Source organism: Camellia sinensis, chromosome 9, assembly GCF_055761805.1.
Source record: "Camellia sinensis isolate YWXY chromosome 9, ASM5576180v1, whole genome shotgun sequence".
NCBI lineage: Eukaryota > Viridiplantae > Streptophyta > Magnoliopsida > Ericales > Theaceae > Camellia > Camellia sinensis.
The window spans coordinates 199,522,072-199,549,553 of record NC_138969.1 but is presented as its reverse complement, the minus strand read 5'-3'; the positions used below and the strand labels follow the sequence as shown (position 1 = coordinate 199,549,553).

At 39.8% G+C, this 27,482-nt stretch overlaps 1 protein-coding gene across 1 annotated transcript; it reads left to right on the top strand.

Moving 5' to 3' along the window:
• Nucleotides 1-17,262: 17,262 nt before the first annotated feature.
• On the top strand, nucleotides 17,263-20,451 carry LOC145800052 (uncharacterized). The gene is made up of 2 exons (XM_082889710.1): nucleotides 17,263-18,009; nucleotides 20,209-20,451. The coding sequence occupies exons 1-2, from the start codon at nucleotides 17,263-17,265 to the stop codon at nucleotides 20,449-20,451; spliced, it is 990 nt and encodes a 329-aa protein (XP_082745836.1).
• The last annotated feature ends 7,031 nt before the right edge of the window (nucleotides 20,452-27,482 follow it).

Below are 27,482 nucleotides of genomic sequence, written 5' to 3'. Positions count from 1 at the left end.
TTATACATAATCTTGTGTGAAAATTGAACTATCAAACAATTTAATTTGTATCGAACCTGTCTGTTGGGATCCACACTTGCCCCCTGTGACACTAAGGCCATCATCTCAGCTCTCATCTGCTGTAAATGTGTAGAGAACTCTGCTCGCAGCTCCTCCCTCAACTCATCCCTTAGCTCTGCACAAACCTTCTGCGTGATCTGATCAATAGTCGATGGCTGGGGTGTTGATTGTGATGGCCCAACACCATCTTTATACACCGCTCTCCGAGGCACAATTCTCCCGTATGTGCGACAATATCCATGTCCGTCATGACCTATCAACTCATGGAAAATGGCATTCCTAGCCTCCAAAGTCCGACCATCCTCAGGTAGCATAGAGAGTTGACGATTAAACTCATCCTGTATTGAATAAGACATACAAGTATATGCCAAATTATGATGGTTGACACACAAAAAATAAACTTTAAATACAATCAAAGGTGTTTGGAAACTACCAAGGTCTGAATAACTTCTGGGTCATCTACTCTACGTGTCATAGGCTAAACATTCATCTTATCAGTAGACTCCCCCTTACTGGTCATCTGTATTTTTTTAGAAATATGAAAATTAGAATCTAAATAATTTGTAAATATACAATGTTTATTTATATACAAAAATAAAACAATAAAATGTAAACCTCATGCCGTATCTGAGAGAAATTAGTATGCCCTGTGGTATGAGCTATGCCGTGAGCTCGCCGATTTTTAGCGTTCCTACTTGCAATTTTCTATAACAGGTTTGACAAATGTGAGTATGTAAATATGATTTGTATGTTTACATATCATAAATATAACTTATTTGTATACCTCAGCATCGGAAATACGCCAATACTCCACAAGTTCTTCCCACTGGCTTGGCACAATGTGCATAGGAACATCATCCTTCAGATTAGGATCAGAGCTTCTAGGCTTGAAATACTTAGCCTTAAGCTTGTTCTTGTGATCCTTCCATATGCTGTTGCAGTTTTTCATGCAGATTGGCTTGTACTCCTCTGGACATATATTCAAATTGTCCTATAAAACACAATTTCAAAGTTTAAATAATAATAACACAATTTTGGAATTCGAATTTGTGGACAAAAATATACTTTTACCTTCACATCCTTCCAAATAGCATCAATAATATCATCAAGCACATTGTTCCAGTCAAGAAAAGTAAGAGGAACAATGTTACCATTCCGCACAATAATGCCAAGTTGAGTAGTTAACTTAGCCACGTTATCCCTTATTGGGCAGTAATTTCCATCAAATTGTATGTCTAGCTTTTTACCAGTACCCCACTCTTTAATGCCCTTGGCACATCCTCTACCACGCCTAGTTGAGGTTGATGGAGAACTAACATGACCTGTGAGATACAATAACAATAAACAATATGCAATGGTAATAAACAAATGCAAATTTAAATAATGTGAATACAAATCATATCAAATAAACCTGAGGTGGGCTGTGAAGAAGTCGAAGGGTCTGCAAAATACAATGAGAATAAACAAGTTATATATAACGAGCATAAATAAATGTATGTTTAAATAATTTTCATATAAATCAAAGCAAATTTATATACCTGCGGATGGCTCATAAACTGATGATGATAGCTGCTGTGGTGGCACTGATGGTGGACGCACCAAAGGTAGGCATGGAGGCTGAGTACATGGTAGCTGCTGTGGTGCCACTAAAGGCCCCTCCGATAGTGGCCGATGTGATGCCTCCTCTGATGGTGGTGCTACTGATGTCCTGTTACGTAGCACATCAGACATCATGCGCTGGGGATGATCAGGCTTCCTCTTCCTTCCCATAATAATCTGTAAGCAATATAACATTAATTGACATTAGAAACATAGACAATGGTTTGTCGTCAACTATAATATGACATTAATTGAACTAATACAATTACAAAGACAAAGTAAATTAAGAAATTGATGATTAACTACAACCTTGGCCTTAATTGAATTACTAATGTTTCCACCACTATCAGCCTATTTGAACATCAACTGTTTCCCCTTCTGCGGCTTCCCTCACCCAACCAACTTCTTCATCACGAAGCATTACATTTTCTTCCAATTGTTGGCTCATGTATGGCTCGATTTGTGGATCAGTCGAACTCATATCAAATAAACCTCTTTGAGACATCTTCACCATGACTTGCCAGTCTGGTTGTAACGGGTCTGCAACATACCAAACTTGCTCTGCTTGGGACGCCAAGATGAAAGGTTCATTGGTAATTCGATCATCTCGGTACAACAAATGATTGAAGTTCACCAACGTGAAATTGAAGACATCTTCTTTCTTTCCGTGAATATTGTCAATCCAATCACACTTAAACAACACATGTTTTTTCTCATTGGAATATCGAATCTCAACAATATCTGTCAATTGTCCATAATAGTACACAGACCCCACACGAGGATTCTTTTCTTTTCGACTAGCATAACTTATGGTATCTGTCTTCAAAGCTACACCACAATTTTGTGTGGCTCGACGATCATCCATGGCCTTTACTCGATACCGAAACCCATTCAGTATATACCCGTTGAACCTCCTTGCCAAGTTATGAGGACCATTTGCCAATAGAATAATCTCTTCAGAAAATATGACATCAGTAGTCCTTCGCAAAGTTTGGACCTATTTTACACAAAAATGTAAAATTTAAAATGTAGTTAGACTTAAGTAACTAGAAGCTATAGAGTTAAATACATACATGTTCCTTGAACCAAATGTGAAAAGTTTCAAAATGTTCATGCCGAAGCTGATGATCGTCAACACGAGGCATTTTGAGCTTAAGTACTTCAAGGTGTTCGCTGTGTAGATTGAAATTTTAGCAATACAAAAAATTTTGTAGAAAATTCAATAAAACATAATAAAATATTGAGTGAGTGACTTAACCTACTTTATGAATGGTTGAACCGCGCTTGTATTGAATAAGATGTACCGATGAGCTTGTACCCAAGAAGTATTATCAAGATAAAAGCTTGTGCTTTCACCAATAGCATGACCCAAATTATCAGCACCACTATAGTTCCTCACGGGTCGACTAGATTTGGTTTCCACATCATTGAGATATTGTGCACAAAAATTCATGCATTCTTCCGTAAGATATCCTTTAGCAATTGATCCTTCAGGATGAGCTCTATTACGCACGTATTGCTTCAAAGTAAGAAGATACCTCTCAATTGGATACATCCATCGAAATTGAATCGCTCCACCCAATAAGGCTTCATCAGCTAGATGTATAGGTAAGTGCTCCATTATATCAAAAAAACTCGGAGGAAATATTTTCTCTAAATGACAAAGTGTTATAGCGATACGATCTTAAATATATTGCAAATCCGTCACACGATTCACTTTTGAACACAATTGTCTAAAGAAATTGCTCAATTCAATCAAGGATTCAATTACATTCTTCGGTAACGATCTTCGAATAGCTAATGGAATAAGTTGTTGCATCAGAATATGACTATCGTGGCTCTTAAGACCCCCAATACTTCTATCATGTGAGCGCACACGACATGATATATTGGATGAATACCCGTCGGGAACTCTTACTTCCTTCAACACTTTCAAGAACAAATCTTTCTCATCCTTGGTCATCGTGAATTGTGCTGCTGGTAAATAGGTTTTATTCGACCCTCTTAACTGCAAATGTAGGGGCTTTCTAATATTCATATCTTGTAAATCACGCCGAGCATTAACACCGTCCTTCGATTTTCCTGCAACCCCTAATATTGTCCACAACACATTGTCACAAACATTCTTCTCTATATGCATCACATCGAGGTTGTGTCTTATTAGATTGTGGGTGCGATGTGGCAATTCATAAAAGATACTCTTTTTCTTCCAACTGTGGGTGCGATGTCCAGCTTTCTCCTTCTCTACCTGTCTCCTATGCCTCTCCTTAAGGTCATCCCTCTTGTATTGGGTTAAAATACCCTCAGATTCTAATTGTAGCAACATCTCAGTTCCAGACAACAATTTGGGTTTGAGTCGGACTTCCCGACTACCATCAAATGATACTTTATCCTTCCGGAATTTATGGCCAGTAGGTAAAAATCTGCGATGACCCAAGTATGATTGTTTCCTACTATGCTTCAACCAACACGATGTAGTTTCCTTATTGCAACAAGGACATGCATATTCGCCTTTAGTGCTCCATCTTGACAAGTTTGCGTATGTAGAAAAATCACTAATTGTCCACAGTAAAGCTGCATGCATTTGAAACATTTGATTTGTTGATCCATCAAATGTTGACACACCCTCATTCCATAGTTCTTTCAACTCCTCAATCAACGGTTGCATGTACACATCAATCTTGTCACCAGGTCCTTTTGGGCTGTCAATAAGCACGGCTAAAATTAGAAATGGTTGCTTCATGCACATCCATGGCGGCAAGTTGTATGGAACGAGCACAACAGGCCAAATGCTATGAACTATGTTCATCGTTCTAAATGGGTTAAAACCATCAGATGCTAAGCCAAGCCTTACACTTCGGCAATCATTACTAAAGTCAATATTCCGACGGTCAAAATCTTTCCATGCAAGGGAGTCAGTAGGATGCCTGAAGACACCATCATCAGCTCGTTCCTCTGCATGCCATCTCATTAACTTGGCCGTCTTGGATGACATAAACAACCTCTGCAACCTTGGCTTTAAAGGAAAATACCTCATCTGTTTTGCAGCTATTCGTTTGCCACCTTTGTTAGGACCATTTGAACCACCATCACCATTTGATTTCCATCTACAACTGTTGCATATGACACATTTATCAAGATTGGCGTCCTCGTTTCGAAACAACATGCAACTGTTGGGACATGCATCCCACGTCTCATACGTGAAGCCCAAATCTGTTGTGACCTTTTGAGCTTTATAATATGAGTCCGGGAGTTTCACACCCAACGGGAACGCCTCATTCAATAACTCAAACAGCATGTCAACAGACTTGTTTGTCCACTGATTAAGTACCTTCAAATGTAAAAGTCGAACAATGAATGACAAAGATGTGAACTTCTGACAACCGGGATACAATTCACTTTGTGCATCTTGAAGAAGTTTGAAATACTTTGCAGTCTCTGCATTTGGATCGAGCTGGGGTTCAAATGCATGGGGATCAGGCCCCTGTGGTTCATCACCCTCGACACTTGTATCGGCATGTGGATTTCCCATAGCCCCTTGTATCATTCCAATCATATCATCCCCAATGTCTGAATTAGCTAATGTTTCATTCTCTCGATTACCATGCAGAGATACGTAAGATTCTCCATGATTAATCCAATGTTTGTATTTTTTAAAAAAACCATTCAAAATCAGATGCTCCCGTACACCCTCTCGTACAAAATAGTATCGATTCTCACACTTCCTACACAGACAACTGATCATCGAACCTTCAACCCTATTAGTGTCGGCAAACACAAGGAATTCATCAATCCCATTAATGTATTCGCTCGACATCCTATTTGGAAAATCGATCCAACTCTTATCCATCATCTGTACACATCCACAAAAATATCTCATCAAAGTAACTCTAAATATAATACCTACGTATTCATGTACCATGATACCTATCCATCAAATTTTTCTCAAATAGGTAGGTAGTCTTATCCTAGTTAGTTATTTACCGATTTAATAGGATAACATAAAAAATGAAATACTTATACAACAACACGTGAGATCAATTAATTGAAGAAAAAAATGATATAATTTCATACTTTCTGAGTCATAACTTAAAAAATAAATAAATCATAACCAAACACCACATGAGGCACAACCAAAGATCTTATAAGTCTTAACTAAAATAATATCATAATTAACGAAGATAATTCATCATAACTAAAGAAAAAAAAAATGACATAACTAATGATGCATATGATAAATGGATGTGTATGGTAGAATTCTCCAAATTATTAGTATTCCATAATACTATGCGGCATTATTTATAAGCTTGATAGATGAGTTATACAAAAACATACTAATCAAGTATATTGTCTCAAAAATTATTTAATAAAGATAGATCATTATTCTGTATATTATAATTTTGAACATCACATACATAATCTTATGTAACAAAGTAGAATAAGAAAGCCCAGTCCAAGTTTCTTTTCTATCTATATATATGGAGGCCCAATTACTTTCCATACTACAAATTACTTCCACAAACACACCAGCAAAGATCAACCAGGTAATGTAAATACTTAAATGCCTCGCACGCTACATGTTGGGAACATTGTAAGATATGCTCTCCTTGAAAGAAAATGCAAAAACTACATATAATGAAATGATAGTAGAACTGCATTAGCTATGGTTATGAAGTTCACAGACTAGATAGATGTACAGTATAACCAAATTAAGCATAGAACCATTACCTGTCGATAGAGTGGTGACTGGAACTTAAAATCCACCAAAAAATAAAGGCTTCAAGTTCCTGGATCAAGTCCCGGCCTAAATTCCCAAAAGTTTATCAAATGATCAAAAAGACTACTTTTCGATACAGTTGTCTGGAAGAAAAACAGAACAAATGATAGGTACATCAATAACAGTATCAGCAAAATTAAACTCATGATTTATTTTATTATAAGACTTAAACTTTGAGTTTTTTATTTTATTTTATTTTATATTGGACACTTCTTATATTATTGAGAATTGCATTACTTTAGTGATTAAGTAGTGTATATAATATGAGAAATTTGTTGGGTTATATTATGAAATTTGAAGTATACCAATGAAGTTTTTTGAAACTCTTCAATCGTAAAACTAAACTGGATTTGAACAAATTTTGCAGTTTGGTTTTGGTTCGATTTCTAAAATTTCACAATTTATGATTCCAAAATTTCTCTAAGGATAGGTTTAGTACTTGGATCATCTCATAAACAAATTAAACTAGTATGTAAACACCCCTACTAAAACAATTGATTAATCAGGCTAAAAATGATTATACATCATTCACTTTTATAAGTCATGTATATTTTCATTTCCAACATTTTTAGCAAGTGGCCACAAATAAGAGACCTGTTAACAATTTTTTTTTTTAAATATATAAAAATAGGTTGTGAATTTTTAAAAGTTTATTATTTTTCAAAAAAATAAAATGATTGGAAATAATGAGTGTTTCCATAAATGTTATTATTATTTATTTAAATATACAAATTAAGTGTTATTATTTATTTTCAAAAAAATAAAATGATTGGAAAACAATGAAAACAGATTTTAGTTTTAAGTTGGGAATAATATCAATGTAATTAGAATTATAATGTATATATATATATATATATATTTATATATAATTTACATATTTTTATATATATATCAATATATATAGATGATACAGATTTATCAATATATATATATTGATACAGATTTATATATATATATATATATATACAGATTTAATAATGTATATATTATCAATATATATATATAGATGTGTATATATATATACAGAGAGAGAGAAAGAGAGAGCATACCTGTCGTCCTCGCCGCAGCACCACCGTTCGCTGTTCATAGGGATTTGGTTGAAATGATCAATACAGCCGTTCGGCTTCGTAGGGATTTGGGGGAAAGAAATTGGTTTCAAACATTTAGGGATTTGGATTATGTTTTGATCGAGCGGCAAGATGAATAGGGAAGAGCGGGGGCAAAAAAAATTTCACTTTTTGCGACGGTAGGTTTTACACCGTCGCAAATGGAAAGTACTTTGTTCATAAAACGACGCCGTTTAAATTAGACTTTTTTGCGACGGACAATTGCCGTCGCAATATGTAAACTATTTGCGACAGCAAACGTATGCCGTCTCAAAACATTTTTTTGGCGACGGTAAAAACATCCGTCGCTAATACTGATGCATTTATTCCCCTATCCGCACATTTTTTATTACCGACGGGGACAACGCCGTCGCTAAAGCCTTCATTTGCGACGGTTTAAGCTGCCGTCGCAAAAAACCATTTTTTGCGACGGGACAAGCGCCGTCGCTAATGCTTCCGTGTTTTTTACCCCCTTTTCTTGTAGTGTATGTAGGAAAATGAAATTTGGAGAATCTTATTTTAGAGTGTCATACGTTCCAATTATATTTTTTGAAGACTTATTGAGTGTTAGTTATGACTTAATTATTATTTGGTTACACGTTGTGGTGATTATACTTTATGTAATATTTAAACAACTCTTTTTTTTTTGCTCCCATTTATATATATACATATATATTAGTTGCAAAAGATTTAGTTATAACATTGATAGTAATCAATCCAACAAATATCATAATTTACATATGATATACACCGTTTAGCATTACCCTACATGTATATATAAGTTTTTATTTTAATTTTATTTATTTATTTATTTTTAACACGGTATTTGGCTATTATTATATAAGAAAAAAACATTACTAAGAGCATCTCCAACGGTTCAGTATTTTTTTCACCAAATTTGAGTAAAAAATGGCTCATTTTCTCAATCTGATATCAGTTGCTCCAACGGTGTATCAAAAGGAATTGTCATCCCGTGGGTCAACCGGTTGGTCGACCGGTAAGGCTAAATTTTTTTTTTTTTTTTTTTTTTAACATTTTTGAACTGTTTGAACCTATCTATTTTGAACTGTTTGAACCTATTTCCGGTCGAACGGTGGGTCGACCGGCCGGACGTTCGGTAGGTTGACCGATGGACTCACTTGCAACGTTACAGCACAGTGAATTGGTGAAGCTCACGCAAATTTTCAGTTTGGTGAAAAATTTGCTCTGTTCTCAGTTTGATATCAGTTTGGTGAAATCATTGGAGCAGAAAAAGTGACTTTTTTCATCAAATTCAAATTTGATACTGAATCAGATGCAACGTTGGAGATGGTCTAACCCCTTTGAGGCTCAAATTCTAATATAATTTTGTATTTTTTTAAAATTTTACAAAATACATTTATAATTATACCATTGGATCTTTCCATTTTATTGCTATTGTTTTTTACCCATTTTATAAATACTCTATTAATTAATAAGGTAAGTTATCATTTTTTTTCTTTAATTGTAAATGTGCCAAAGAATTGGCAACTAATTGACCTATTTAATCGTATTTATAATTATGAAATTTAAAAAACTTTAAATAGAAAGTAAAAAAAACAAAAATAAAAATCTAACCATATTTAACCCATATTTAATTCATATCGAATTTGGAAATTAAAATTTTTTAAAAATAAATTCCAAATATAATTGTAATCTTATATAATTTCAAATTTTAAAAATATTTATTTAAAGATATTAATAAAAAAATATTTTTAGAAACTAAAATATAAATGTGATGTCAAAAAAGGTAAGAATTTTTAAGGCATCAAAATATTTAATGCACATTTATCATTCAAAAAATTTTGACCAATTTTAAAATTAAATCAATTAGTGAGCCAAATGACTCATTGATTGGGCATGAACCAAGACAATTTTTTAACAACAGGACTTAAGCCATGGATTAGTATAAAATTCAATTCGAACTATTAATTTCTAATAAGTTATTTTTAATGTTTAATCTAATATTGACACTTTCAAATTAACTAATATACGTCACAACACAACAAACTATTTATATTTCAAATATATTAAAAAAAAGAGAAATTTATTCAAAAATCATCTTTCAAGTACTTATATTTTAATTGGTCTGTAAGATATTTTTGTATTTCAATAAATCATATTGTTTTGGACATTTGATCTACCAAATCCTAATTCTTATATTTAAGGTATTTTATGGACAATGTTACTCTTACAAATATTTTTTTTAACTCTTAGCAATTTGGTGATGTAAATATTCACATTAAATAAATTTGACAGTGTGAATGTTTCCATTTACTCTGTCAATGTAAATATTAATGCGCACTTTACCATATTATTATTGGAGATGTTTTGGTAACTATAATACTCATATGACTTATTGAAACATAATAAAATAATTTCAACTAAATGAAATATAAGTAGGTGGAGAGGAATTTATGAATACATATCCCAAAAAAGAAACTATTTATACTATTATATAAGAAAAACATTACTGCCACTTTGAGGTTCAAAGTTTTGACATAATTTTCTAACTTTTTAAAAATTTTAAATATAAAAACTACATTAGTAATTATACTATGAGTAATGCTAGGGATCATGAAAAAAATATTATGAAAATGATCATGAAAGATTTTTCATCTTTAAATTACACATGCAATAAAATATCACACACTAATCAAGGGATGCAAAATCTTCATGATGCATTTTATGATATTTTTTTCATGATTCCTAATATTATTCTCATAGTATAATTCTCTTACCATTTCATTAAATACACTAATAATTACTATGGTAAGTTTTTAATTTTTATATTATAATAAATGAGCCAAAGATCTGCAATGAGTTGGCCCAAAGAATCTGCAATGAATTGGCCCATTTACTCGTATTTATAATTTAAAAATTTAAAAATCTTTATGTAAAAAAAAAAAGGTTAGCCATATTTAATCGGATTGTGATCTTCTCATTTGCATATTTATAGTAGAGAGATATTCTATTATATCATCTAATAGTGTGTACAATGATCTTTTTCTATTTAAAATAATTATAAATTTACATTCTTATTTCACAGTTTTTAGATTTGTAATGATAATCCTTCATTACATATAGAGAAGGAAGAGAATTAAAGTCCTATTTAATCCATATCCAATTTGAAATTTAAAAATTATAAAAAAATTCAAATATAACTGTAGCCTTATAATTTTAAAATTTGAAAATATTTATTTAAAGATATTAATCAAATTTTTTATTCTTAAAAGTTAAAAAATACATGTGGCATCTAAAAAATTGTTAGGCATCAAAACATTTACTGCACTTTTATCATCCAAAAAATATATCAATTCAAGAATCAACTAATAAGTGGGCCAAAAAACTCATAAATTGGGCATTAACCGAGACAACTAACCATAGCACTTGAGTCAAGATTAACATAAAATTCAATTTAAACTCAATTTATAGGCTATTTTTAATGTTTAATCTAATATTAACATTTTCAAGCTAACTCATATTCGTCACAATATAACAATCTAAAGGTGTTTAGCGGATATTTCGATTTGTCTAAACCGGTCGAACCGAATCGATCCGTCGTATTTTGGACAGATACGTAATGACAAGAAGACAGTTACGAATTAATTTTTTTCGAATCTGCCTAGTTTTGGATGGATGACAAATTTGAGGTTCCTTTAACTGCAACTGAACCACCAAACCTCGAGCACCCCTAGTAATTTGTAAGACTTGGTATTTTCTATTTGTTTAGATATTCTGTTGTGTTTTCAATTTATTTTCAATTTATAAATTCTTTTATCAAAATGACAAGTGTTGATATTTGGTATCTTTGTGTGGAAAATATAAAGCTTAATTTTGCTGTTTGTTTAAAAAAATCAAATTAAATAGTTTTTAAATAAAAAAAATAATGAAATAGTTTTAATAATGAATGATTTTCTTATATGTATTTATTATTGATATTTGATAATTTACTTGATAATCTTTTGGTTATGTTGAGTTGGATTGTTATCCAAAGAAAAATGTTGACAAGTTGTTGTGTTATGTTCAAAATTTGTAAAAATTTAAATCGTCAAACCGATTCGCATCCATTCACTAATCTGCCAATCCGCATCTGTCAATCTGGTTGACGGATGCGGATTGATTTTTTTCAATCGGCCAATCCGATGAACGGATGGCGGATTGAAAATTCATTGACCTGAACCGAACGGTGAACACTCCTATAACAAACTATCTATCTATACTATTATATAAAATAAAAAGATAGGGACAATTACAAAAAAATAAATAAATAATAAATATCTAAGGTTTTGAGCCTTATAACAAAATAAATCTTAAATTTTTAATTTTATCAATTTAAATCCTAAATTTTTTAATTATTTTCAATCTAAACATTTGCGTGTTTGAGTTAAGTAAAATTGATAAAAAAAAAATAAATATTTTAGTTATTAAATTAAATAAAAATTATATTTTAGACATTTTATATATATATATATTTATATTGAGTTTAACTTCTTAGTTCTAAACCTATATAATTGATTTGTGTAAAGGTTCTTAACATATATAACTAAAATACTTGTTTGTTGAGGTTAGCTTGAAAACAAATATTACATGACAAAGTTTCAATCCTAATAGGGAAATTTATTAAAAAATTCTTTGAAGTACTTGAATCCCAATTAATTCATAAGATATTTTTATATTCTAATAAATTCAATTATTTTAGATATTTGATTCACTCAATCTTAATTTTCATATTTAAAATATTTTATGAATAATTTTACCTTTGCAAACATTTTTTTAAATCCTTAACAACTTGGTAATATAAAAATTCTTATTAATAACTAAATAAAAAATGATATAAAGTCCACATGCTAACCATAAAAACTCTTTTAATCACTCTCCTTCGTCTATAAAACTAATTTAAAAATGATTGCATAATATATAATAAAATACTACAAATTAATTCAAGAGCAAAATAATTTTATGATATTTCTTTCATAATAACTAGCATCGTTGAAAATAAATAGAATATTTTGTGACTTCTAAAAAAAAAAAGGTATTTGTTTTGTCTTGAGTTGCTCTGTGTGTGTGTGTGTGTGTGTGTGTGTGTTTCCTCTCGATTTCAACTTTTGAAGGAAGAGAAGATGAAACCCTTGTTCTCATCAGCAGCAACCAAAGTTAGTGTTGTGCTGATGGTGATTACAGTAACTTCAGTGGTGGCCAAGGGCGGTGGTGGAGAAGGCAGCGACTGTAGTGGTGGAGTGAGGCCCTAGGGTGGCGAAATCGGTGGAGTATGGCCTCATCATCACTATTCAAGCGCCTTCTCATCCTGCTTCTCTCATCGTCTGTTTTTTATCATCATCATCATCACTTACTTGCTTGCTGCTATTGCTATGTAAAAGCATTCTTTCTCCATTCATGCACTTCTCTAACTGTTGGGCTTTGTATAGGCTGCACAATTATTCTGTATGACCCATTTTATTTATTATTATTATTTGACACAGGTGGGCCCATAGGGGCTTTTGACCCACTACTTAGAGCCCAATGCACGATTCAAACACTAAAGCTCAACATTACTGGAACCCAATGTTGCACCAAGAACCAATAACATCTAAACACTTGTCAAGAGAAGAACCAGCCACGTAAGCAGGCAAAGATCCTGCAGAGTTATTGCACCACACATCAGCCATTAATGAGGTCCCCTGCAGCATTTAATGCGATAACCCCTTCACGTCGGAACAGAACAACCTCACCATGAACAAGGCAAGCTAGAGCATAGACTTTCGTCCAACATGACAGGTCGGAGTAGACAAGGAAATGATGAACAAAGGATGTAAGCAGGTTTCGAAGACAAAAAGAAAGTTAAGTTCCCCATCATCCCTCTACCTCTACATTCCATTAGTCTCTCTTTTCTAACTTGCTCGTCGGAAGGTTCGCTGGGGGACTCCCGTTCCCCGTTGGACTCTTGTGCAGGTTTCTCAGTGGGCCCAGCGACCGGATAACGGTGTGGGAGGCGTGGATCAGCCCGACCCATTCTTCAGGGATGAGTAGTATCATCAGTTGGCGCCATCTGTGTGAAGCTTTCACTCCTTGTGATAATTGTGCTCATTGTTGCTAGAGACCTATTCCCGATAATTCCTCCTTGCCACCCACCATGGTGGATGGTCACACACGAGATCCATGGCTTCTTAACACAACGTTGCCGACCCCCAAGCTGACCCTCCTAACCCAAACAATCAACCTCAATATTTCACAGAACTCACCAACAGTATCAACCGCTTAGCCGAACAAAACCAAGCCTTAATCAATGTTTTACTTCAGCGAGACCTCATTGTGCCTCCTTCACCACCACAAGATATCCCACCTAACCGAGAACAAACCCCGAGCCATCCCTTTCAATAAGCCCACCTCTCCAACTTGGAGGGTTTGCAAACCCCACCCCAAGATATAAACCCGCCACCTCGGGGCCTACATCCATCAGTCCAAGCAATTGCTCCCAAGGGAGAGGCCAGTAATGTCCAGCCTCCATTGCATTCTGGTGGTGACAATGTTCCTATATGGGATGCGGAACTCCGAGCCATGAAACTCTAGCTTCAAGGAGTCATTCAGAACATACAGGATAAACCCTCCACAACAGCTAATTCACCGTTTGTCGCTTCCATCAGGGACAAATCCCTACCTCCTAAGTTCAAAATGCCCTCGATCGGCTCTTTCGATGGCACAACGGACCCAGTCGACCACTTGGAGACCTACAAGACCCTAATGATCCTCCATGCTTTTCCTGATGAGATCATGTGTCGGGCTTTCCCCGTAACGGTTAAGGGGTCGGCTTGATTATGGTTTAGTCAGCTGCCGACGGACTCCGTCTCTACTTTCCAACACCTAAGTGATTCATTTCTTAGCCATTTCACTGGTGCCCAGCGTCAGCAGCACTCGGCGACTTAGCTCCTCAACATTCGTCAGACAAAGGTGGAGCTGCTACGTAGCTTCGTCACTCGTTTCAACACCGAGGCCTTGCAGGTGGCGAAAAACGACGACAAAGCTATTCTCACGGCTTTCATGGCTGGTTTACGATCATCTAACTTCCTTTTCCCTCTCTCCAAAAACCCTTCAACCTCCATAAAAACCCTCCTTTCCAAAGCCCAAAAATATATGAACGCCGAAGATTCTGTGGCCGCTCGCCAAGATTCTACAACTAAAAACCTAAGCCCCAGAGAGAAGAGAAAGGAATCTGAAACCAGAACCACCCAATATACACAACAAACACCTCAGTATACTGACCGAACTGCTCGAGCCGACCGATCAGCACTTACCAGACCACTCAGTCGGTTCAAGCGGTATACTCTCCTCAATTCCCCCATGGAACAAGTCTTGAACCAAATCCAACGAGATTATAACTTGAAATGGCCACAACCCTCGCGGTCTCCTTCCAACCGGCGAGATCAATCCAAATATTGCCGTTTCCATCAGGACCACGGCCACAACACTGAGGAATGTATTAACCTTAAAGACCAAGTAGAGAGCTTGATACGCCAGGGGCGCCTCAGTCGGTTCACGGCAGCCCGTCCCCAACAACGGCCAAGGACCGAACTTACAGGGGGAAACCGCTGACGCATCCCTCCCCAACAACCTGCACAACCAAACCAAGGCAATGATCGGCCCCCATAGCAACCCCGAGCACAAGGCAACCCTGCTCCCCCTGTTGGAGAGATCAGAGTCATTGTTGGCGGGCTTGCATGCGGAGGACCATCCTGTTTGGCCCAGTGAGCCGAACTCAGAAAAATCAGGTAGGGCTCCGACAAAGAAATCGCAACATTGGACTGCCCCTTCAAACACCCCAAACAGTGGATGGAACCCATCACCTTTATGGAGGCTGATTACACAGGCATCCGTTACCCTCACGACGGCCCCCCCGTCATCTCCGCTCTCCTGTCCAATTACAAAGTCAGACGGGTGCTTGTCGACATCGGCAGCTCTTCAGACATCATCTTTCTGAACGCCTACCGCCAGCTCAAGGTCGGGGAAGAAAGATTGTCCCCTCTCTAAACCCCGCTGGTCGGCTTCACGGGGGATCGGGTGACCTCCATAGGCTCCATCGATCTCCCCATCACCATTGGAGAGTATCCACGACAGACCACCAAGTTACTCACTTTCCTTGTCGTCAATTGTCCCTCTGCTTATAACATAATCCTCGGCCACACAGCACTTAACGCTTTTCGAGCTGTCACATCCACATACCATTTGGCAGTGAAATTTCCTACCGACCTCAGGGTTGGCACCGTGAGGGGAGAGCAGACGGTGGCCAGAGAATACTACGTTGCTTCACTCAAAGAGGTCAAGCTGAAGGAGGCTATGATCATCGAAGGACTTGACGTTAGAGACGCAGACGGGTTAGTTAGAGGGTAACCAGTGGAAGAACTTGTTGAAGTCCCCATAGACCTTACCAACCCAACAAAAAAAGACAAGATTGGTAGCCAACTATCCTCCCACGCCAAGGCCGACCTTATAGCCCTCCTAACCGAGCACAATGATGTATTTGCCTGGACCCATTCCGACATGCCGGGTATTGATCCCTCCTTCATCACACATTGTCTTAGTATTGAGCCCCACTTCCGACCTTTCCGCCAGAAGTAGTGTGTCTTTCACCCAGAACGCAATGCCCTCATTGCCTCAGAGGTAGACAAACTACTGGAGGCACAGTTTGTCAAGAATGTAGACTACCCTAGATGGCTGTCAAATATGGTCTTGGTCCGTAAAAACAACAGTAAATGACGACTCTGCGTCGACTACTCCGATCTTAATCGAGCTTGCCCCAAAGAAAGTTATTCTCTCCCCCGCATAGACCTGCTTGTCGACGCCACTGCCGGACATCAGATGCTCAGTTTCATGGATGCCTTCTCCGACTACAAACAAATTCTGATGCACCCGACTAACCAAGAACACACCTTCTTCATCACAGACAGAGGAACTTACCACTATCGTGTTATGCCGTTCGGATTGAAAAATGCCAGAGTAACTTACCAACGGTTAGTCAATGCCGTATTTCACCACTAGATAAGTCGGAACATGGAAGTCTACGTCGATGACATGCTTGTCAAGAGCAAACTCTCCTCTGATCATCTGACAGACCTGCGAGAGACCTTCGAAAGCCTACGCAAGTATCAAATGAAACTGAATCCAAAGAAGTGTGCCTTCGGCGTAGGATCTGGGAATTCTTGGGTTTTATGGTCAGTCAGCGGGGCATCGAGGCCAACCCCGAAAAGATCAAGGCCCTGATAGAAATGCGGTCTCCTAGAATGGTCAAAGAGGTTCAACGGCTTACCGGTAGAGTCACTGCCTTCAACCGTTTTATTTCCCGCGCAACAGACAAGTGCCTCTCCTTTTTTAAAGTCCTCCGACAGGCCTTTGAGTGGACCACCGAATCCGAAGAGGCCTTTCAACAATTGAAGCAGTGCATGGCCAACCCCCCCTACTTTCTCAGGCGAAACCCCTTTTCTCTACTTAGCTGTATCAAACACCGCAGTCAGTGCAACCCTCATCAGGGAGGACAGCTCAGTATAGCGTCCAGTTTATTACATTAGCCGAGCTCTCAGGGGGGCAGAACAGAACTACCCTCTGCTGGAAAAAGTGGCCCTTGCCTTGGTCATAGCCTCAAGACGACTCTGACCTTATTTCCAAGCTCACTCCATAGTGGTCCTCATTGATTAACCATTGAAGAAGGTAATGCAACAACCAGAGCTGTCCGGCAGACTTATGCAATGGTCTGTCGAGCTCAGTCAATTTGAAATCTCTTATCGACCTCAAACGGCGATCAAAGGACAGGCCGTCACCGATTTTATCTTGGAATTTACCAATCCGACTCCAACCGCACTCCCTCCACCAAGGCAATTCAACACTGAGGCAAATGACCCTCATTCTTGGATCCTCAATGTCGATGGATCATCCTGCAAAAAAGGCAGTGGGGCTGGTCTCATCCTCACTGCTCCTGAGGGTGGCTATTTCAAGTGTGCCCTCCGTTTCCTGTTTGACGCAAGCAATAATGATGCCGAATATGAGGCCTTGATAGTAGGTCTTCGCCTAGCCAGAGACATTGGTGTAAGCCATATCCAAGTGTTCAGTGATTCCCAATTGATCGTCGGGCAGATTACGGAGGAATTCGACACGAAGGAAGATAGGATGCGGGCCTACAGGGACATTGAACTCCCTCTTATTCGCCTTTTCAACACTTTCCATATCAAACACATCCCATGGTCAGAAAATTCCAAGGCAGACGAAATGGCCCAATTAGCCTCGGCCGACCAGTCAAACCTCATCCATGGTGTCCGCCTTGAATACCTGGCCCATTCGGCTGCTTCGCCAAACCGGCAGGAGGTTCACTTCCTCCAAAATGAACCTATCCCATGGGCTGTAGATATCCTTCTATTTTTGACAAGTGGGGAATTGCCCGACGATAAACAGCAGGCCGCCAAAGTCAGAGTCCGGTCGTCCAATTACATCCTCATCAGCGGCCTACTGTACAAACGCGGATTCTCGTGCCCATACCTCAAGTGTCTTAGTCCTGCTCAAGCAACCTATGTGATGAGGGAAGTCCACGAGGGCATATGTGGTAATCATTCGGGTGCAAGATCTTTGGCCCAAAAAATCCTATATACCGGTTACTTCTGGCCTACTCTCCACCAAGATGCCACCAATTTTGTGCTTAAGTCTGATAAATGCCAGCGCTTTGCCAACATCCCTCATGTCCCTCCAACATAACTGATTATGCTCTGCAGTCCCTACCCCTTTGCCAAGTGGGGCATCGACTTAGTTGGTCCATTGCCCATCGGAAGGGGCCAAACCAAGTTTGCTGTAGTTGCCATTGACTACTTCACTAAATGGATGGAAGCGGAACCCCTCGCTACAATCATTGAACAGAACACAACCAGGATTATCTGGCAGTCGATTGTATGCCGATTTGGAATCCCTCAAGCCATCATCTCAGACAACGGCAAACAATTCGACAACGCCAAGTTCAGGAAATTCTGTGCAGAGCTCCACATTAAACCATGTTTCTCTTCCCCAGGTCTTCCCCAAGCCAATGGGCAAGTCGAAGTCACCAATCGCCCTCTCCTGAAGATCATTAAAACTAAGTTAGAAGCCGCTAAAGGACTCTGGGCTGAGGAACTACCAAACGTACTCTGGGCTTATTGAACTACCGCCCGAACCCGTACTGGGGAGACCTCCTTTCGCTTAACATACGGCGCTGAGGTGATTATTCCAGTGGAAATCGACCTGCCAACCCCGAGGGTTTTGCACCCAGATCCAGAACTAACCGAAGAATTGTGTCGGGTTGACTTGGACCTGATCGAAGAGCTCCGAGAAACCACTGCTGTCAGACGGGCGTCATATCAGCAGAAAATTATAACACATTACAACCGCAAAGTCTGACTGAGAGAGTTCACAGTGGGGGACCTAGTCTTGCGCAAAGCAACCCTTGCCACCAAAAATCCCGCCGAAGGCAAGCTAGCAGCCAAATGGGAAGGACCTTACGTTGTTAAGGCCAGACCCCGCCCAGGCACTTACCGACTCCAAGACATGGAAGGCAGAGACCTCCCACATCCATGGAACATTGAGCACTTGAAGCGTTATTTCCAGTAAAATGGCATCTCCTATTTTTGTATTGATCGATTGTTGTATGTCCCTTTCGACGATCTGCTCACTTGTTCATTTTTGCCATTTCCATACATGGTGTAAACCTGTGATCAACAGGCTGTGCCTTAAATGACAATGACTTTATATCTCCATTATCTGCGTTGTGTTTCAATAACAACTTGTTAACTAAAAGCCTTAGCCAGACTGAGTCAATAAAAGCCTCAGCCAGACTGAGCACAAAGAGCTCAGCCAAACTGAGTTAACTAAAGCCTCAGCCAAACTGAGCACGAAGAGCTCGGCCAGACTGAGTTAACTAAAGCCTCAGCCAGACTGAGCACGAAGAGCTCAGCTAGACTAAGTTAACTTAAGCCTCAGCCAAACCGAGTTAACTAAAGCCTTGGCCAGACTGAGCACCAAAAGCCCAGCCGGACTGAGTTAACCTAAGCCTCAGCCAGATTGAGCTAACTTAAACCTCAGCCCGACAGAGCCCTCCAATTCTTAGTCAGAACTAGCATGAAGAATTCAGCCGGTCTGAATCAAAGCTAGTCTCAGCTATCCGTTTTCACTAGTCATACAAGTTAGCCTGTTTGCCCATTTTTAACATTTTTATATCATGGTTTACTTACGAAATTTCATATTCCCAAATGTGAACATACTAGTTAGCCTGATTGCCCATTTTGACCATTTTTACATCACAATTTACTTACAAGTTTCATTTTTACACCTACTTTTTATTGAATTCTGCTCAGCCATTTTCACCATTCCAAATTACGAATAAAAGAAATAACGACAACAACAGTAAATAAGAAAACTCGTTGTTTTATTAACAAACTTGCATTTTTATACAAATTCATTACAGAAACTACCTCTATTACAAAAAAAAAAAACAACAACAAACAAACAAAAACAAATAATTTTATACAGTTAATCTCCCTCGATCGACGCGAGATCTTTCTCTTCAACCCCCTCATCTAGGGGGGTCTGGGCGACGTCGTCTTCTTCTACCTTCATGAGGCTGAAGTCCATGTTCGGGAACAGCTCTTGCGCCTTATACTTGAAAGTCATCCAGTCGCTGTCCCAGAACTGGTTTATCTTGTGCTTGTAGAAGTCAGACCGTTAGAAGCTTTGGATCACTTCCTCATCACTCCTACCTCCAGCGGCCGCTCCCGATGGCCCAGCCCCCCCATCCCCCTCTTTCGCCAAGCTCTTGGCGACCGCGACATCAATGGCCATCTGGAATTCGGCGGACCCCTTAAATTGCTTTACGGCCGCTACGCATAAGTCGGGGTACGCTGCCTTCTTAGATGCCAACTTGGCCCTTTCTTCCGCTAGGGCCTTCTCCAACTCTGCGATCCGACGATCTGTTTCTTCTTTGTCTTTGATCGACTGGTCGCACTGTTCCTCGTTGTTAGTAAGGGCCTCTTTCCACCTCTCATTGGCGATGGTGCAGGCTTATTGGACTAGCTCTAGCTGCCTCTTCTCGCCCGCCAGCTTGAACTCTAGCGATACCGCCTTGCGGTGTTTCGTTTCTAGCTCTGATTTGATCGTGAGGAGCTCAGCACCAGCACGCTCTGCTAAGTAGCTCAGCATCACCGCCAATACTTCCATCTTCTTTGCTCTTTGCGCATACTCCAGCCCCTTTGCGCATGCACTCTGAGCGGCTTTCTTCCAACCCACTGTCTCAACCCTTAGTTTCTGTAGCTGCGCCTTTATCCCTTCCTGTTGGACCCTCAATGGCTCTACCTCCATCTTCGTGCATGCTGCTTTATTCATCAGGGCAGTCGTCAAGGTCTCTGCCTCCATCTAGGCTGAGCAAAACTCTCTCAGGAGGTCGGCCTCCGTCAACCGCGCCATCGACCACACGGCAGTGTCCTCTACCACTCCAACGAGGCGGTCGGCTGCGACCCTAGCTTTCCTTCTTTCTTCTGCCAAGCGACTTGCTAGCGCGTGTGCGTGGTATAGGGTGGTCGTCAGCCCGACACTCGTCTCTGGCTTGCTGACCCTAATTTTTCCTTCACTAGGATTGGGGGTTACTTCTGGTGCAGGTCCCGCCGTCGTTACCACTTGGGCACTTGGGCCCTTCTCTTCCACCCCCATCTGGGCACTTAAACCCTTGTCCTCTTTCGCCACTTGGGCATTTTCCTCTTCTGGAGCCTCCTCTGCCCCGCCCTCCTTCATCTTCTTTACAACAGGGGCGCCCTTACTCCTCTCTACCGCCGCCCTCTTCTTTGTTTTCTTTAGCACTGCCTCTACCTCCTGTTTGCCCCTCTCCTTCAACGGGTCTACTGGTGGTGGCAGAGGGGCAAAGTCTATTAGGTCTTTGTCTCATAACAGTTTGGGCCGCGGTCGGACTCGCTCCTTTATCACCAGTTTAAGCGCGGGCCCCAACTATGTCTCCTTATACTTATCTGCCTTGGCGAACGCCCTCTGTTCCTCCACCTCCTCCGTTTTCCTCCTTGCCTCCAACTCCTTCTGCATAGGATCTTTCTCCGTCGGCTGCGGCCCCAAGATCAACACAAACAGGGTTGAAGGTCGGACTAGGTCGTCCCACTTTGCACCCCCCTTCTCCCTCCATTTCTTTATCCGCTTCACCCTATTCTCAGCCACCGCACCTAACTTTGGCTCCACTAACTTTGTGGGGACTTTTCACGTTGTTCGAACCCCCCTCCCACCGTTTGCCGACACATAGAACCATCTCGGCCTCCACCAATTTACTGAAGATGGTAAGCCTGCCACTAGACCTTGGCCCGCTACCGCTTGTAAGGTGACCTGCGTTTCTTGTTGGCCGGAGGCCTTTTAGCAAGAGAAAAATTCCTCTACTGTCATCGTCGCCCCTCCGGTCGCCTACGGCCATGCGATCGCGTAGGCCATTAGTATTTTCCAGGCATTCGACATCAGCTGCCCTGGCACCACCTCCAGCTTATTGAGTACGTCCACCACTATTTGGGGGAGTGGTAGCCTCAGGCCCCCCGCGCAGTGCCTCCTCATACAACGTGAATTCTATTGGCCGTGCATCCGACGCCCTCTCCTTAGATGTGGGTAGCCTCAGCTCTATCTCCGCCAGAATTTGATACTTCCTTCGAACCTCCTCCAACTCCTCCACCGTAAACGTAGACTTGTCGGCCTTGGTGTGCCAGTGGTCCGGCTCCACTTGACTAATTGGCCTAGTAACTACGATCATTGTTGCCGGACGAGCCCGCGACGCTTGCCCAGCTCCTCTCTCCTCTGTCTTCTCTGCTCTGTACTGTTCTGCCAACTCCACTGTGTCGTCTTCCCCCAATGAGTCTATCCTCATGGCTGGCACTTCATCTTGCGCCATTCTTCCTACGTTTCGGCGTATGGCTTCGGACGCTGGCGCAAGGAAGTTCGCAAAGTGTTGCAGCGGCGTGTCACACGAAACAAATGAGTTCACCTCTGGGATGTGTTGGTTTTTTGCGAAAAGGTAAATAAAGCGAATAACTCCAAATGCCCACGGTTTGCCTATATTCCAAGGATCGAGATTAAATTTCGCCAGTTTAAAAAATTTCAAAAACTTCCTCCCCCACTTTTTCAACGCCCTATATTAGCCTATCCCTTCGCTTCCTACTAACGCATCACCTCGCTTATTACGGGATTATGCCATATGTACGACCACGATCCACTACTTTCTTCCCCTTCCCTGTCTATTCCACTTCACATCACCACGTGTGTCGCCGCTCCTCGAGCCCCACGCACCGCCATTTCCTCTTCTCACTCGGTCGCCCTTCGAGGTTGGCCCTTCTTCCAGTCGCCCTACTTCACTCGGTCACCCTTCGCAGTCGGCCCACCTCCCAGTCAGCCTTCTCACTCAGTCACCCTTTACAGTGGGCCCTTCTCCCAGTCGGCCTACTTCACTCGGTCATACTTCGCGGTCAGCCCACCTCCTAGTTGGCCTTCTCACTCGGTCACTCTTCGCGGTCAGCCCACCTCCCAGTCGGTCTTCTCTCACTCGACCACCCACAACCCCCGTCTTCTTTCTTATTCCCTTCGTTGGACTGATGTTGCACTTGGGAATAGGGGACTACTGACACAGGTGGGCCCATAGGGGCTTTTGACCTACCACTTAGAGCCCATTGCACGATTCAAACACTAAAGCCCAACATTACTGGAACCCAACGTTGCACCAAGAACCAATGAGATCTAAACACTTGTCAAGAGAAGAACCAACCATGTAAGTAGACAAAGATCCTGTAGAGTTATTGCACCACACATCAGCCATTAATGAGGTCCCCTGCAGCATTTAATGCAATAACCCCTTCATGTCGGAACAGAACAGCCTCACCATGAACAAGGCAAGCTAGAGCATACACTTTCGTCCAACATGACAGGTCGGAGTAGACAAGGAAATAATGAACAAAGGATATAAGTAGGTTTCTAAGACAAAAAGAAGGTTAAGTTCCCTATCATCCCTCTATCTCTACATTCCATTAGTCTCTCTTTTTTAACTTGCTCGTCGGAGGGTTCGCTGGGGGACTTTTGTTTCCCGTTGGACTCTTGTGCAGGTTCCTCAGTGGGCCCAGCGACTGGACAATGGTGTGGGAGGCGTGGATTAGCTCGACCCGTTCTTCATGGACGAGTAGTATCATCATTATTAATTAATTTGTTTTTAAAGGTTTTAGCCAGGGTTTAGATTTAGGGTTTAAGACTAAACTTGGACATCATCTATATATATACTATTTTACTTACAGATGTTGTGCATGCATACCTATATATTAGTGGTGGTCACAAACTTGATGCATTAGTAACTTTATATTTAAATTTGTTCTACTATTTGATGAATGAAGATGATAGGTTGAATTTTAAAATTGTTGGCATTTATTTACTGAGTCATTAACAATACGGACACTTTTGAATAAAGTGTGACAAAACCTTAAAAAGTTTTTTGAATTATAGGTGTTTTGTATAATAGTATAGATATAATAATAATAGAATAGATGTATGTACAATGATCTGGTTATAGATATTTAGAAATAATCAATTGAATAGGATTAAACAGAAAGTTCTATCTTATAGTTAATGATTCTATGATAGGGGGTAAAAAACATAACAAAAAGATCACAAACTGTATTTGGGAGTCGAGGAAGGTTTTGAGATGTAAAAATCAGAGCATTGATGTATTGACTACAAGATAAAAAGCAAAAAAGTAGGATTGAGACAATTCAGACTTTAGAGCAATCAACTATAAGTGTTCTTATTTTCTATTTTTATTTTTAATTTAACCTTTGTGTAGTTGTGATTGGATTAGTCAAAGTCCAATGGGGATAAGAAATTCTAATTAAAACTGAAAGGAAATAGATAGGAAAACAAAATCTGTTTTTGAAATCCATGCTCTGTTTCTCGTTATAATAATATTCTATTCCCTTCCCCTTTGTTACCCCATAATCCCAACCACTAATGCTATTTCTTTATCACTCTTATACTAAGAAAACGTATACAGATACAAAACATAACGATTTAAAAACAAAATAGGATACAAATAAGGTAGGATATATATACATAAGGAAACTTTTGTAAATTTTCCATGTGGAACAAAGCTTTATAATACGATTTCACTTTTACACAATGTCTTTAATTTTACAATCTATCAAAGCTATAACATTGCATACAGAACGAAACCAATTGATGTTGACGCCAACATCTCAATGGAAAACAGGACACCCTTTGACCTCTATCCCAAGGGCAGTAGGGCAACTTGCCAGAGGGCAATGATCATCCAAATCCAATCCTTACCACTTAATACCATTGATGTCTCTAACTTGCAATGTGAAATAGCATAAAATTGCCATGAACGCAGCCCCAGCGTCAAGCCCAGCAGACAAAATGTAGTTGTGCCTCGCCCACCACGCTTTGAACCTCCGATACACAACAAAGTTGAAGAAAAGGCTGACCGACAACCTACACACGTAGTTCACTGCCCTGGCAGACGGCATATTCTCCCCAGCACCTAACAGAATCGACACATTTATGAGTTGGATCCATTTTTTCTCAGGAAAAATGTGTGAGTGGATTCAAACATGCACCGGCATAAGAAGGCTAATCAGAAAGAAATAGTTCATCTTCTGTGTTAGTGTGGTAGGTAGATGTGAGTGTGTTAGGTGAGAGTATAGTGTGGTAGGTGAGTGTGTTAGTATATTCCTCTTCCTCTCCTATGTATATGAGAGTCATTGTATACATTCAAAATCAATGAGATATATACACAATTTATTCTCTCTATTTCTCTATACATTATTCTAACATGGTATCAGAGCTATAAGATTTAGGCCTGTATTTCTTTCTCACCGGCGGGCAGCTGGCCAGCAACTTTGCCTTCGCTGCCCGCTAGAGTTTTCTACACATACCTTCACTCTTCTTCACCACCTCGCCGGAGCAAACCCAAAATCCCTCTAGGACATTTCGTTGAACACCATGTCTGCAACAATGATGAGCATGACACACACACAAAGATGAGGCTGCTAACCCACAACATGCTATCATCCAACATCAAGGGGGTCACCAATGGCTTCCCTCTCCAAATCAAAGAGCGAGTGAGAGTGCCCCTCCCCCCCAAACCACCTTTGATGACTGATGACTGAAACTTTTCAGATTAGAGGTTTAGAAAGAGAAACAACAAATGGGTTTGAGATAGAAAACAATGATCTTGTTCCTAGATTTGGTGTCAAGCAACAAGACATCGAGGGAAGTATTGTCGCCGATGGGGAAGTCTCGTCGCCAATGGAGACAGGCATGGAAGATGCGGTGGAGACCATTGTGAGCTTGCTAGAGGAGGACTTTTTGACTCTCTTTTCTCCATGCCTGGGCATGTCTTAAGCCCATGCACCATCATCTTGCTTTGCACACCAACACCAACTTCCTTTTCGCCATGTGATTCTGTTAAATTTGATTATCTTCTTTACAAGAGGGTGATAGACATTCATCACTCGGTTTTAAGTGATAGAATAAAGAGAATAAAAAAAAAATGAGAACTAGGAGGATAAAGAAAAGAGAGTCAGAGAGATAGTGCCTTTTCTTTTTTTTTACAACCAATCCTGTCTACCTACTCATCATATACTATCTATCCTCAACCACCCCTCATTATCTGCATCTTTTCTCTCTGCCTTAGTAATCCCCAATTCTAATATAATATCTTCAATCTTCCACCCATGCTGACCATAACTCACTATCCCTTATCTCTCACAATAATTTATCATTTTTTCCATCCAAAAACTCATTGTAATATATTCTACCTATATTCTAATATATAAACATCTATTCGCAAGACTCATTATTATGCTCTCTACTCGCTCTCTCTCTCTCTCTCCATGGAGCCAAGTAGTCTGATCCCACTATCCCCAATTTATTTATTTTAATTTATCTTCCTTTTTTTTCATTATAAAAACAAACAAAAAACAAAAAAAACAAAAAACAAAAAAAAAATTCAAACATTCACACCACTTGATTTTTCTGCATGCCATTCCTACTATACGGATTTGCACAGCACACCTTGTTTTATTCATCTCAAGGATCAACCTTGATCACCGTTTTACATCCAAAAAAAAAAAAAAAAAAACACAAAACCACCAACCACAACCACCACAACCACCACAACCACCGACCTTACCTTTTCGCCTCTTCCACTGCTTTCTTCCTCCTGCCTTCATTTTGGACGACACTTGATGGCCCTACCTCAGTGCTTCTAATTCCACCGAGCAAGTTGCCTCCCCGCTGCTCCTCAAACACATCATATGACGGACCTCCGAATCAGAACATGACAGTGGCCTTCCATTTTAGCTCATTGTTTTCCACCTTCAGTACGCATATTTCTGCTCGCGTATCCTTATACATGCACTAGAGTAGAGCGAGTTGGGTATTTAACTGGTGCACCTCACTAGTCCTTTTCTGAAGCCGGTGAGACAAGTTAGTGATCGCCGTCATGGTCTCCACACATGACTTCAACGTATAATGGTTGGCCTCAATATCAGATTGAGCTGCCATTATTTGCTCAACTGACAGCATAGGAAAGTTCAACGGAGCAAAAATAGGGGTGCTTGGTCCAGGGGTGCTTGGTTGCGCTTCAAGGGCGAAAAAATCGGTTATCTCTATTATGGACTCATTCAGGTCTGGAAAAAGGGTGAGCAGACCACGGGAAGAAGAGGCCATGTTATATTAGGGATTACAGAGTGCTTCAGAGAAGTAGAGTGTTTCAAGGAATGTCAGACAGGGTTTGTAGCTATCAGAGAACGAAGAGGTTTCAGACTGGTTTGTTTTGCACTGCCTCTATCCAGCCTCTGCCTCGATTTAAATAGAGAACGAAGAGC

Coding starts and splice junctions, on each gene's coding strand:
- LOC145800052 (XM_082889710.1), top strand. CDS start 17,263: ATGCAACAACCAGAGCTGTCCGGCAGACTTATGCAATGGTCTGTCGAG. Junction 18,010..20,208: donor ATAAACAGCAGGCCGCCAAA/GTCAGAGTCCGG, acceptor GTTCGGGAACAG/CTCTTGCGCCTTATACTTGA.